We start from the raw sequence: 14,223 nt of genomic DNA, 5'->3' as shown, positions 1-14,223 counted from the left end.
ATTGGTCAAGTAGCAAGGTAGCACGTGCATGATTTATGCCAATACGTTGTACAAATGCATAGAAACAAACAAACAAAAAAAGTTTAAGATGAATATCTTTACTGATTAACCACAAAACCTGAGATCATAAACAAAAAGGAAACATAAATTACAATATTACAAATGACAAAGTACAGTTAAATCACAGACCTATGATGCATTTATTGCTTTTAAATGATTTCTCTCTCAGCTTTTGCCAGTCGCTTTTCCAAGATGATCGTGTTCACCCGGTGCATCATTAAAAACTGCCCGTTCAAATGAAACACCGGGATATCATGCTTGTATCTGTCGTGCCACACACTGTTCTCGGGAAGAGTGATGTCAACCTCCTGCAAAACAAACTTAACACAGTATTAAGACTGTTGTAGATTTATTATAGCACAACTTACTAAAGTACTCAAAACATGTCTTCTACTAAGCCAGATTTTAGTAAGCTTACTCTATCTTTATATGCCTCAAGTATTTCTTTTGCTTCATCGCATAAGGGACACGGATGCTGCCGGAGAGACGAAGATAGATGAGAGCGATACAGTCCTATAGGACGACCTCAATCAATATAACAACTTCAACGGCGCCTTTACCTTAGTGAAGAGGGTTAACACCGGCAAGTGCCTGTGTGAACAGGCTCTCCTCATGAGCGGAGAGGCATTCTTGATGTGATGGAGAAGTCTTGGGAGAATCACGAGCATGTCTATAAGGTGGAACAGATACTTCACGTGACTGATGTTTATTCTTTAGTCTTCAAAAATTAATGATAATTAAAATAATTTACACAACGCTAGTTATCAGTACATATAAGCATTAAGTGTTTTGCTAAAATTGTAGTACTCATGAGTGGAAAAGCATAACGGAATATCAACTAAACTGCCTTTCTTGAATTGTAAACACTATCCGAGCATCCACGTGGAATTGCAAACAAGAACTTCTAACAAGAACTTTGTTATTCTAAAGTCAGTTTGCAGATAATCGTTAACGTGCAATGCGTATGTCTATCTACACTTTTTATAAAACCCTCTTGTAGGTTGTAACACTGGCTAAACTATGGATATATTAGCTAACGCTATAAGTTAATCTAGGATAAAACGTTAGCTTTACAAATGGTAGCACAGCATGGCTTTACGTTCAAGTAAGGCTTTTTACGATAACAGCATACAATTTTGTTAAAATTCTCAACGACAAAGAACATGCACGAGATGTTTCGAATAAGTTGATTTGGTTTACATGTCTCACCTTAAGACTACACAGAAGCATACAGGATATAATGGAGTATGCGTGTTTCTATTGGAAAGCAACAGCGTAACTTCCTGTTAAATGCATTACTTTCATTCGGCGGTGCAGCTGTCGGTCGCAGTCGTGCTTCATGCGCCCAAAACAAAACGAGCGGTCTCGTAATCTTTGAGAGATACCGAATGTGTTAGAAGTTAGAAATAACGGGTTTTATGCAGATTGTCCTTCTCCGAAATGTGTGATATGTAGACCAGTTTGCGTCGCTACTAGATTTAGCATACGAGATCTAAAAACAAAAGAAATGTTCTTTAGAACGACGATGTTGTGTTTTGGCGCCACACGTGAAGGGTCTTACATGAACAGTTGTCCAGTGCTGTGAACTGCGTCAGACTGTAACTGCCCTACTGAATGGCTTCAAATAACACACATAACTTTGCACTTTGTAACATGGGTCATTCCAGGATTTTGGTACATTTCAGGGGTGGTAACTTCTGAAAATTTGATCTTCAATTTGATCATTTTAAAGCATATATTTATAATCTACAGGTTATAAACTATCAAAAAGTTTGATTCGTCAATCTCAGATATGGAAGAAGTTTTTTCTTTATTAGATTGGTGTGCAGTAAATTGGTATGCAGTAACAGGGTTGCGACTAACAGGGTTGCAAATTTAGGCTAAGTTGTGGTCTACCCCAGGAACAGATGCTCACTGTATAATTTAGCTATGTATACAAGATCAAGGACAAATATGGTTATATAAGTATATAAAGTAAATTTTGACTCTACTCAATATTAGTCTTACAATATGAGGAACAGGGTTGCATTCACTGAGTAACACACACAACTTGGACAAACATATTTGGAAAAAAACCTTGAAAATTGTTAGAGCACTTACCATTTTTCTTGCCATGTGGGCAGGAAATGTCCTTGAGATGCAAATTCCTTTGTGCTAGTACACAAATATTTTTAACCCTTTCTCTGCCAGATAAAATTCCTTATGGTAACAGGGTTGCGCGCATGTTGTGGGACACAACTTAATAGTGTAAAAACTGTGACATGCAATACAATGTAGACCAAATAAGTTGTTTTCATAAGTAAAGGAGATGCATTTCAACAATATACAAGAGGAAGTAATTTATTTAGAGCTTATTTTAATTGTTAAATTTGGCAAAGGAGTTGGTCACCCAATGTGTGTGACAAGAGAAAATGGCCGTTTTTTGAGGTGGTTCAAAGGTATTCGGTCTTTTGAATAATATCTAAGGCACTTATTTTTCCACCAAATTTTACAGTTTGTCTTATAACAAGTACAATGTTTAAAAAAAATAGTCATTTAGATATTTTGGATATGTACATTTGAAATTTAAGTGGTGGGACAGGAAATGTACCAAAATCCTGGAATGACCCACATATGTTATGTATGCTGTAAAATGATTTTCGCACCACCTGTGTCTAATCTTCAGATATGCATTTGTGAAGGAGTTATGATGCATTTGTTTTTGTCACTGAATATATGTTAAACCTCTCTTGGATGGTAATGTTTAATAGCAGACATTATTTTATTCTTGAAATATGCATGTTCCATCTGCTTGGTGGAAGAAGGCCATATGGTGCATTTGCATGGTGTAACTACACCCAGGTGTCTTTATAATATAGAACACAGTTAGCACTGTTCACACAGCTGATTTAGCCTGTAAGACCTGTCATCTAGTTGCATTTCCAAGTGATTAACTCTATTTGTTAACTTTTCTATAAAAGAATAAGCCAGGTATTGCTAAGTACAGTTGGCACCAAAGCATTTACGTTGAAAGGTGTTTTATGCTGTGTTTAGTGACCCTAAACTACATAGAGATATGAGGCATGGTGTTAATGATGGCCAGTAAATTCTTAACACATTATTCATAAATCACATCATGCATTTTAAGAGAGAACTATCCAAATTAGATATTGGTGACCATTTGGCAATACGGGTAATCTTTTATTTTTTCACTATTTTAATGCATTGCTGTCTATGTATATGAGTATTTATGAATATAATGTCATGTTAATAATGGTTTCTAATTGTGCAGTTCTTTCCCATCACCATCAGATCACCATCAGACAGATGCTCCTTCTGGCCTGGGAGGCTGTGGAGATATGTGTGAGTAAACATGAAATGATCGACGTTTATTATATGCTGATGTTTGGTGTAAAGCAGATTCAAGATCAATGCAGTATGATCAGAAATAAAATGAAGTTTGTGCCTTTATCATCTATACTTGCCTCCACTGGTTTCATTTGGTAGGTTTAAGAATCGAGAGGCCCACTGACTCAAAGAGATTTTAAGGCATTTTATAATTATCATTAAGTATCTTAAAGTAGGCTGCACTTGGGGAAATGTAATCAAACATGACATCATATGACAAAAGTATCTTCTTGTAGTGTAAAAGGCAAAGTCCTGTCATTTACTGTCATTTAATGTATTTTCTGATTAATCTCATGAAGATTAGAAGTTCCTGCATGTTCCTTAGTGGTCTAGATCAGAGAGAGCCAGCAAAATCTCTCCCGAACATACTGGCTACAGAGGTGATTGACCGCATATTCATTTATTCATATCATATCAGTTATATATTCATATATTCATATCAGTGATTCTAAGATCAGTCTGGGTTAGTAATAGTTCAACGGCCTACAGCTATTTTGAATACAGGTGGACACCTGTTCAGGCCACTGACTCTCTGCTACGCCGTTTGCACGGACAAAGAAAATATGTGATGCAATTCCACTCCGTGTGAAGATAATCTACCCACGCTCGTCCACAAAATTCAAAATTGCCTGAAATCGTCGCCTCGCCTTCAAGTTGAACACTAGGTGGCGGCATTTCCTTTATTTGCTAAAGAATTTCAAATTTGTCAAAATCAGTTGAGATGGTGTATGTAAATTTTGACATTTATCAAAGGATATGAAAGAGGTGACATGCATAAAAAAACACATTACACACAACGTTATTTTGGACAAAAGTTTTATATAATATGCTGGAATTTAATTATATATATATAAATTAAATAATTTATTATGTATGTATTTATGTATGTATGTATGATATACATACATGATAAATTGTTAAGTTCTAACATATATAAAAATATTTCATCTTTTCATACATTTTGTCCAAAATAACGTTCTATATTGAAAACTGAAGAATCTGAACCAGGCACTCGTCCAAAAAGCTCAAGTTAGTCCAAGTGTCTCCTCCTCACAATTGTCATTGTAATTGGTTGGAACAGCAGTGAGGTCATAACAACAAACCGGATGGTGGTGTTTTCTTTAGGTGCTCTGTCCCGAAAAATACTGAGGGGATGCTAACGGGGTACCCCGGGATCTGTTTTTCATTATTTGAAAACACGTTCATACCATATTTGATTTGAAGGTTCTCTGTGTTATACCGTTCTTTGAAATTTGTGGAAATATCTTGCATTTGATGTGCACAGCACCTCCACTCTGGAAATTCTCTGCGAGAAACTTTCATCCAAGTAAACGCGTTTCTCAAAGTGGATCCATGACTTTGGACCGGACAAATACTGTTGCGTAGAACTGGTGAGATTTGCTACATATGTTTACTTTTTTGAATTGTCGTTTTAATCGTCGAATTATTTAATTAACAGTTATAATGTTTGTCCCTGAGCTTAATTTGCTTCACTTAGAGAAGTTATTAAGAGTTTCCAAAAGTTACTGGAATATGTTGTATGTGAAAGATGATTTATAACGTTTGAAAACGCGTGAACACCATACATGTATAAATTATGGTTATCGATATTTGTTCATTTTTGGAACTATATACGTACTTTGCTATTTAATATACGACGTAATAGCTGTGGGTAAAAATGTAAACTATTAACTATTGTTGGCCACGGCATTTAGCCAAGTTAACGTAGTTATTAAACGATCAAATTGGCTTCTGAATGTTGAATTATAAATTGAGACACTGGATTTCTTACGACAATTATTAGTCGTTCAACAGATTTAAGTGAGTGATGCTCGCATACACCTGTGCTTAACTAGATCGTTGTCATCCTGAAAATAACTCAAACTAAAAACCATGTATCAATGATTTTGATGATCAGTGAAATTTTATTGTTAAAGTATTCAAAGTATTCATAATGCACTGCTGTATTTCTTTATACACAAAACTTGCTTCTTTATACACAAACTTGCTTCTTTACATCCAGGTTTCCAGCACATTGGCTCTGAAACCTGTCATGACAGAGATAAGCAACAGTAAAGAATGGAGTTTTAGTGAAGCGTGTTTTAGGAAGTGCAGCGCATCGCTGAATTAAGCCTTGCACAACGGATCCGCAGCGCTGAGGCGTTTTCGTGATGGACCTCTTGCCTGTGTCCTCGGGGCACGGCGGTACGAGCGAAGGGCTCGTGCTGGCTCGCGCTTTGTTTCTGCATGGGCTTCGTAGTCACGTGACTTTTGAGCGGAGGAGCGGGCGCGCTTGTCACGAGCGAAAGCTCACTCACTACTCGAAGCGCGCACCCTGAGCGCAAGTTGGAAAGTGCCTGACTAATAGGGGGAAAAACACAATAATAAAACATTCAGAATATATAGTGTCACTGTAGGCTGGTGGAGCGAATCCAGTTTAACCATTAAAAAAGACAGCTAAGTATACGAACATTTAAGCTCGCACTTTTAAAAACAAAAGTGGCACCCTTACCAGTCTTCTAACCAACCAATACCAACTTTCTAAAACAAGTGTCCTAAACCGTCGGCACCCTCAGCTTTCATCCACAGCCACTGTGCTCATTAGTCATCTCGCTTGGTTTACGCTTCACACAGACCAACTGATTTAATCTGTTGTGATCATCTGAAGGGGTTGAATAGGTGAAGGGTATGTGTAGGTGAGGCATTGTTTTAGATATAGAGGGTGGTATTATTATATCTATTACATCTGTAGAAAGACAAACTGACTAATTATAGCTTACATTATTGAATTTTGACTGCTGTGTAACTGCCAAAACCTATTGCTGTGATAAAACTAATCAATATCATAGCATTGTCAATGAAACTCCTGTTATTTTAACTTATTAATACACTGAAAATGACACAGGTTGGAAGTTATCAACATCTTTGTTGCCAGATGCGGACCACATCTCTATCGTTAGTATGCAGTTGTGTTTAGGAGTGGCAGACATCTCCAGCTGGTTGCCATAACAGCAACATTATTCCCAGTTGTAATTAAAGGTCTTGTCATCGTGGAGCTGGTTCAGTAAGACAAAAATATGCCATGCTGCTTTAGTTTAATTCACTTCTAGTTTTTCTAATGACTTCTCAAAAGAAATGTTTTGTTTGCTGCTGCACCTCTTAAACTATATGTGGCAGTTAACTAAATATATTTGAGAACATGTTGGATGGACCACATCAAAAACCAGGTGTAAGTCCCACCAGATCAGGACTGGATCGGAGATCTTTAGAGATCATTTCAGGGGGACAGTTCCTTTCACATAGAGAACATCTCTTTGGCTCCCAAGCTTGATCCATACCAAACAAGAAACAAAAACAAAAAAAACAGAACAGTTGTGTAAAGTGTGTGGTTCTGTCAACTGACCCTGAACAGCTGTGAGCCTTCTGACTAGCGTGGTGGTGGTAGTGTTTCATTCACACGCAGTTTGGTTCGGGAAAAAAATGCTGAAGCTTTTATTGTTCTTTTTTTTTTTACTTTTCGAAAACGGCGTGTGTTTTGTGGGAGCGTCCTAACGGACCGGGCAAATGGAGACATGGTCTGAGTGACAGGCACACATGTCTCCCTTTACTGGTTGGCTGAGTGAACAGGGTGGGACAACAGCGAGCTACAGAGGCATAAAGCTTTCAGCTGCTCTCAGCGATGTTGGTGCTCCATCAAGCTTCCTGACATCCAGAGCTCTGCCCTGGTTCTTACCCTGAATGAGACCTCGGGCTGAAGAGCTGGGGCGGGTAAATGCTTCACCAGTGTCATGGACAATAGTTTTAGTCAGGCTTTCGATCCAATGTCTCTCGCTACAGTAGACACACAGGGAAAGCCTGGATTATGTCCCCCGTGTGTCTCCGTATTGTGTTTCTCTATCCTCAATCCAACACAAAACTGCAACCTGATCCCATTGTCATACTCTGCCCTTCAGAACTTTCTGGAAGAATGCCCATATGGAGCAAAGAAGATGATCAGTCTCTTTGTAGATCTTAGTGCTTCCTGAGAGATGCTTCCACTTTGTGACCAGCAGCGGTGTCTTAGTTGTAAATGTGACCAGCTGTAGAAGTTATTATATCAGTATGTACGGGCGGACCTAAATAACCAGCTGTATGGGAAGCATTGCAGCTCTATTGTTTACATTATTTGTTGTAGTAGATGTATCTGGCAATAGTGGAGAGAGAGAGAGTGAGAGAGAGAGAGAGAGAGAGAGAGAGTGAGAGAGTGAGAGAGAGAGATATATATTCCATCATTTTGTGATTATCTCTGTATGAAATCCACTTCCTCTGTGAACCTCACACCATCCTTTACTTTGTGTGGGCTTTGCAAGTCTAAATCAAAGTAATAATAATAGTAAGATAAAACAAAAAAGATCCATCTTCTCCTGTTTCACAGAAATAAAGTCACCGATGTAGGAATCATGTCATCTCTGTCGATGAAAATTTGTGATATATACTAGTATTTACTTATTGAGCGTCGACTCATATTGTTTATGGTTTTAATCTGTGTCCTTTTGTTTGTGTCAGAAGCCACTCACCAGTGAAGCAGGTCATTCTGTGCTTCCTACTGAGGCCTCTTACGTTAAGAGACATGCTGTGTTTGAGCCCAGTAGTGGACACAATGACACTCATTTCCTGCCCCAAACCTACTCACATCACCCCAGATGCTGTTTCCAGCTTATGGTTGTCTGGGAACCCAATATTTCTCTTGCCTATTCCTGGGGCCTTGGTCAATGTATGCAAGATCTAACATTTGGAAAAGCCATAATCTTATGGTGGCATTGATAAAGCACATGGAATGAAAAGTGATATTGACCTCACAGAAGAAGCAATGATTTAGTTTGTTTTCAGTTCTATGGACGTAACTAACGCTTGAGATGTCTGGCTTGTAGAAAGCCCAGAATTAACAGCTGAAACTGTAGATGATTCAAGCGGGTATACAAAGAAGTGTCTGCTGTCGTGGCAGGGTAAGACTTCATCTTATGACGCATGCTCCAGGCACCACCTGTCCACATAAACAGAAAACTGGAGACAGTTTGGGGAAAGAACAGTTTTAGGGGGGGTTCTGTTGAGTTTTTAATTAGCCCCCTGAGTGGCTTAGCCCATGGAGCCCCTCCCCCCACTGCCTGTATGCTCTGAAAAACGCAGTCCTGTGACTTGAAAACTAATTACCGGTATTCTGGGAGATGTTGGTGTATGTGAGGGGCTGGTGGCTTGGGGTTACACCTGCGTCTGTTACTACCAGGCAGAACAAATGTCTAGCAGAACCCTTCACGTTGCCGCTTTTTCCCGCGGCACTTTGGACACGTTCCCACTGGAGTGACACATGCACTTTCCAGTCAGGGTTGTGTGCACTTTCAGGGTGACTCTTTTGACTTTGAGAACAAAACCATGCTGACCTTGCATAATGAACAAAGTCTGGTAGTTTGCGGAAGGATTGCAGGTATGTGATGGCATGCAAGTCCAAAGCAGAGAGAAGAGTGGCGTGGAAGCGTGTGGTGAGCTGGTGTACACCACAGCATGGGGAAAGGAAGAGTCTTCCTGTCTTTCAGCTGGGTCTGACCCAAACCAGCTTTCCAGACAAACATGGACGTAATTTTGATTTCAAAAGTGGGGGGGACATGGATTCGTCGCTATTTAACTATTTGGTTTTAACCGTAAAAACTGGGGGGGACCAAAACCGGCTTTTGAAAAAGTGGGGGGGACATGTCCCCCCCGTCCCCCCAAATTACGTCCGTGCAGACAAATATAGCTCAAACCTTCTTCTTTCTGTTTTGAACCAGCAGGGAATTAGATATAGACCTGGTTTCTGTTTCTGCGCTAAAATGGCAGTGGGGTGTGATATTGTTTTGACTGCATTGAAATTGTCTCTGTGCCTGAAATTAAAGATTCTAAAGTAAAGTGTTCAGAGTTTTATACAGATGGCACAGTTGCAGTATTGTTATTAGATGTACAGCAGTTAAAGAGTATGTCACCCAAGGCATAGGTATTATTCTTTTTCTATGGCTGTCTCTTCATGTTATCCAGCCAAAACAAAGTAGCATTTTTGCTCAAAATGTGGAAATGGTAAATGCCTATATTTACAAAGCTCCAGAAAGCTGAGTGAATTTATTTATTCTGCTTTGAAGTGTACTTGTAACAGAACAATTTTGACAGCTGAGGAGTTGAAAAGGTGTGTTGGAACTCCATGACCTTTGACTGAGACACTCCTGTCCTAACGTTTTTAAACTAAAGTTGTGCTAGTTCAAGCCAGGATTAGTCACAACACAATGTTTGTTCTTGTACTTGGTTCATATACCAATATGCCCTGTTTGCTTTGTTCCTAATGAGATATTATCTTCCTGGCCTTTTGAATCCTCAAAGCCAGATCACTCTGAATGCTCAACAATGATATTCATCAGAGCCGAGTCCTCATGAGCAAGAGAGCAAATATTTGGGGATGTTTTGTCCTGTCCACTGTCCTGAGCTTGGAAGCAGTTCAGAGAGCAGGACCTGGCCTTGTGCACAGATGCTGGGCTGCTTATGTGGGCGTCGGCTTTGTGTATCAAAGCCCCGTGGTTGGCCCTAAGTCTCCACCCCCCCCCTCCACGCTCCAGGCGTCTGGAGTGTATGGGCCTTTTCAGGTCCCACAGCAACACCCTTGTTTTGCGTGACCCCCCAGTTGTTGAGGGCTTTGCTGACTGCAGCTGTGGCCAGTCGGCTGCGTGAAACCAGAGTGGGTCGCCGCTCCGGTCATTTTTCAGGGGATCTCGACTAATTCAGCTACCCTGTACAAACATTACTGCTGCGTGTTGTCGCTGTATCTCTGCTGTTGAAGTAACAGGACACCTCCCACCACAGGAGACAATGTTGGTTTTGCATTGTGTTCAGCAAATTCCATCTCTCTGAGAAGTTGTTGAATGAGTGGGTGTTACAGAGAATGAGTCCTGACATGAAAAATTAAGATGAAGCTGCATCAATTGGTTCCTACCTGGTCTTTGGCACCTGACAGTGCTAACTTCTGTTTAGTTTCTATGCTTTTTGTTGGTATTTTGCTATCAAGTGCAGATGTAGCTCTTTCATAAAGCTCATATAGGGAATTTATTAACATCATTCAGAGGTTCCTTGATTAGTTTTTTCCCCCAAAAAGACAAAAATTAGGAGAACGAACACAACATACCACCCCCGCCCTCCATAAGGATTTTGGAAAAGAGCGGCCTGGTGCATAGAAGCTGTTTTTTTACCCTAGCATAGCTGCCTAAGATGTGATGGGACTGCTGATGGCTGAGACCTTTTGTCTGAGCTCTGTCAGTCAGGCAGGAGGAATCTGCTCACCAGGAGAGAGCGAGCTTGCTTCAGTGCTGTCAGTAGACGAAAGGGCACTGTGATTCGTTTGAGCCAAACACTGCCGGCGTGTTAATGACGTGGCTTGGCTGGCTGCAGAGGACCCGGTGTAAGCAGCGTCTCCCCTGCTACACTCTGTCCTGTCAATCACTGGAGCAGACAGAGCAGGATACAGGATACAGGATACAGGTTAGACATAACCCACTTGTATATTCGTGCATAGTCAGTCCAAGAACTGGCCTGTAATAGGTCACTAGAAAGGAGTTGATGGAAAAACTGGATTTGGACTGTGTTTGTAATTACAGAAATACAGTGGAGATACACTTCAGTGACTCAGCCAGTGTCAGCGATCTGACAACTTTATGTATGAAATGCTGATCTATGTTTATCAGTGTGGTGGAGCTACAGTGAACAGAGAAAGGTTTTAAAACATATTTAGAACCTTGATCACTGATTTATGCTCGTGCTCTAACAATGCCCTGTCTGTCACATTTTAGGAAACCCATGATTATATGGTATGTTGATGAAGGAGTCATTTCGGGGGAATGCAGCTGAGACCGAAGAAGAGACAGAGGAATGGCACACATAGAGCACATGTTCTTGTGATCAATTATCTGCTCAGTCAAAGGATGAAACCAAAATACACAGTTACTAAGCATCTGTGCTATTCCAGAAACAGATGAGCAATGTCTTGTGAAAATGGAGCTGGTGATATTAAAGTAAACTAGCTGTGATGAGCCCCTCTTTCCAGTACAGTGCTACCACTGTTGTGTCAGGGTGTGGTCATATGTTGAATAAAGCACTGCATCCAATAATTAACCCTCCCAGTAGGCCTTGAACAGTTTACGTAGCCTGTAATTGCTCAGATGTGAAGAGTTTTGTTTCAGCAACTGAAAAATATTGAGAAACAAATGCAAACATTTTCATGTCATGCTGAACAGAAGCCAGATGTTTTGTTTTTGTACCCCGATAGTGGCAAAAATAGAATTTCGTGCAAAAATGCAAGGAATTTCTCTTTTGCATTAAAATGCAACAATATGCACAAAAGATTAAGTAAAAGAAAATATGGCAATGAGTCGATGTGCATTTAAACAGGTTTGAAACTAGCCTCAATGTATTTGTACATTTCAATACAAGTGTATCATGGGCTTTGTATTTGTTTTTATGATATAAGAGGCTAGTGTAGAGCTGAGTGGAACCAATTTAGAACCAGAGAAGGACCAGAAGAAACGGAGGAACATTTTCAACGGGGCACCCCACTGCAACCAAGAACAAGGCTGTGTTCGATATAGCCTACTACATACTACTGGCATACTGATCGAGCCCCAAATCAGTATGCCGTATGCAGTATGTGACCAAAATGAAAATTTCCAGTACGCGAAACATTCCCGGATGACCTACTACTTCCGCAAAATATTCCAGTATGCGAACAGAGCTACCTTTGTGGTATACTGCATCCCATCATGCAACGCTACGTTCACGTGACCCTGTAGTGTGCTTTGCTTTTGTCGCATACTGGAAACTGTACTGCGTACTACGAGGACCAGTATGCAGTATGCAGTATATACTGAGTCCAGTATGCAGTATCCAGTATGTAGTAGTCTATTTCGAACACAGCCCAAGTCTGTGGAAGAGTTAAATATCCGCTCTGTGATTTTTCTTTGTTTCTTAAAGGTGATGCCCACAATGATGCTCCTGTGTCGCTGTGGCCCTGTGCTCTTGGCCCTGTCCTGCTGCCTGCTGGGAGTGACATCATCACTCAACCTGGAGGACCCCAATGTGTGCAGCCACTGGGAAAGGTAAAGAGATGGACTCACATACCCTCTTGCCCCGCACACACACACGCCAGGGGCATCTCCAGTCCTGGCCCGGCCCAGACACACTCTCTTTTGTAACAGTGTAAGAACGTCGGCTGTACTGCCATGTCATCTGGGAGGTCAGAGAGAGGAAGGAATGTGTGCTGTGAAAAAAGAGTCCATGGTTGGTCCCGTTGGCCAGAAAATGCCCAGCATGCAACAGTGCATGACATTAACCCACAGGCGCTTCTGATAGAGGAACTGGTGCAGAGGTAGATCAAATGGATTTGATGTGCTTTTGTAAATGTCACATCCTTTTAGAAGGTGTTCGTTCTGCTAGTCACAGTGTAGCTGAAGTGAGATGCCTTTATCAATATTCTTGTTTTTGGTACTAGCACATTACAGACCTGTAATAGATTAACAGTCAGTGCCTGATAAATGTCAAATTTACAGTCTAGAAAATAACAATGAACCGTTGTATTTCAAAGAAGGGAACAGCACAAGGCAGTCAGAGAGTAGTATTGTAGTAACAATTAAAGTGGACTCGCATCATTACAAGCAACATAATAACATAGTTAAGTATCAGAGTGGTAATATTTTTTAATGATATATATTTCAAGTGGGTGTGTTTCAGATTCCTGACCAAGCAGATCTGAAGTAATGAAATGTTCACTTGAAATGTTCAAGTGTTAAAAAATGTAAGCACTTTTTAATAAAAACGTAATTCTTTGTTACGTCTCTGGTAAACAAGCATTAGGCCCTGGTCTTAAAATGAACACACACACATACACACACACACACACACACACACACACACACACACACACACACACACACACACACACACACACACACACACACACAGAGAGATCTGCACAAGCAGTCCAGCACGACACCACTTCTGACCCTTTTTCTCTTTGTTTTCCCTACGTAGTCGGGACATATTTGTCCTGAAAATATGTGAAAATAAACACAAACTCACACACACCCACACAGACACTCTCCCATCACCATCACACACATACAGCACCCAACCTAGGCAGACGATTTCCATGGCCGAATTAAGGAATGCCTTGGGAATCCATTAAAGCAGATTGGAAAGAACAAAGGTAGAGGCTGCTTTCCCAGCTAGATTCCCTTTCACTGGCCAGCGCGTGGGAACAGCTGCGGTGGTGTAAGCCGCCCAGAAGAGCGAGGCCGTGGAGCAGTGCCTGCCAGGACGTGGAGCAGTGCCTGCCAGGCCGTGGAGCAGTGCCCGCCAGGTCATGGAGTAGTGCCCGCCAGGCCGTGGAGCAGTGCCCGCCAGGTCATGGAGTAGTGCCCGCCAGGCCATGGAACAGTGCCCGCAAGGCCGTGGAGTAGTGCCCCCCAGGCCGTAGTGCATGAGTGTGGTCTGAAAGTAGTCAGCCTGACTGGCTTTCTCATGTCTGATGTCCTATTGTCCACTTACTAACAACGCAGTCACCAACCTGCAAGCCTACCGTGAATGTTTAAGAACATGTGGTACTGTAGTGCTACTGCACACAGTTCGTATTTTAAAGTGTAAGAGGTGCGACCAGCACAGCATCGTTCCTGCTACAACAGTGAGCGTCGTCATGTTTGCCCGGATCTATATGAATGAAGCAGCCGCTCATTTATT

At 41.0% G+C, this 14,223-nt stretch overlaps 2 protein-coding genes across 10 annotated transcripts in view; one reads left to right on the top strand and one right to left on the bottom strand.

The window, feature by feature from the left end:
* megf10 (multiple EGF-like-domains 10) overlaps positions 1-14,223 on the top strand; it is a 53,044-nt gene that overhangs the window by 9,661 nt on the left and 29,160 nt on the right. The window contains exons 2-5 of one of the 8 annotated variants that reach the window (XM_077019997.1): positions 3,352-3,402; positions 4,733-4,838; positions 11,286-11,367; positions 12,463-12,587. In XM_077019997.1, the coding sequence (XP_076876112.1) occupies positions 11,365-11,367; positions 12,463-12,587 (128 nt within the window). In that variant the 5' untranslated portion in view covers positions 3,352-3,402; positions 4,733-4,838; positions 11,286-11,364. Of the gene's footprint in view, positions 1-3,331; positions 3,403-3,991; positions 4,113-4,531; positions 4,839-11,285; positions 11,368-12,462; positions 12,588-14,223 lie in introns of those variants that run through there. The other 7 variants (XM_077019998.1, XM_077020000.1, XM_077020001.1 and 4 more) reach the window with 7 other exon arrangements.
* c10h5orf63 (chromosome 10 C5orf63 homolog) lies at positions 83-1,422 on the bottom strand. 2 transcript variants are annotated; one of them, XM_077020007.1, is made up of 4 exons: positions 1,270-1,422; positions 621-730; positions 479-535; positions 83-380 (listed from the first exon to the last, which is right to left on the bottom strand). In XM_077020007.1, exons 2-4 carry the CDS (start codon positions 726-728, stop codon positions 210-212), a joined length of 336 nt encoding a protein of 111 aa, XP_076876122.1. In that variant the 5' UTR covers positions 729-730; positions 1,270-1,422; the 3' UTR covers positions 83-209. The 2 variants fall into 2 exon arrangements, with proteins under 2 accessions (XP_076876122.1, XP_076876124.1); XM_077020009.1 differs by lacking the exon at positions 1,270-1,422 and adding an exon at positions 1,193-1,251.

Source organism: Brachyhypopomus gauderio, chromosome 10, assembly GCF_052324685.1.
Source record: "Brachyhypopomus gauderio isolate BG-103 chromosome 10, BGAUD_0.2, whole genome shotgun sequence".
NCBI lineage: Eukaryota > Metazoa > Chordata > Actinopteri > Gymnotiformes > Hypopomidae > Brachyhypopomus > Brachyhypopomus gauderio.
The sequence above is the reverse complement of the archived record's forward strand: the minus strand, read 5'-3'. Positions and strand labels throughout refer to the sequence as shown.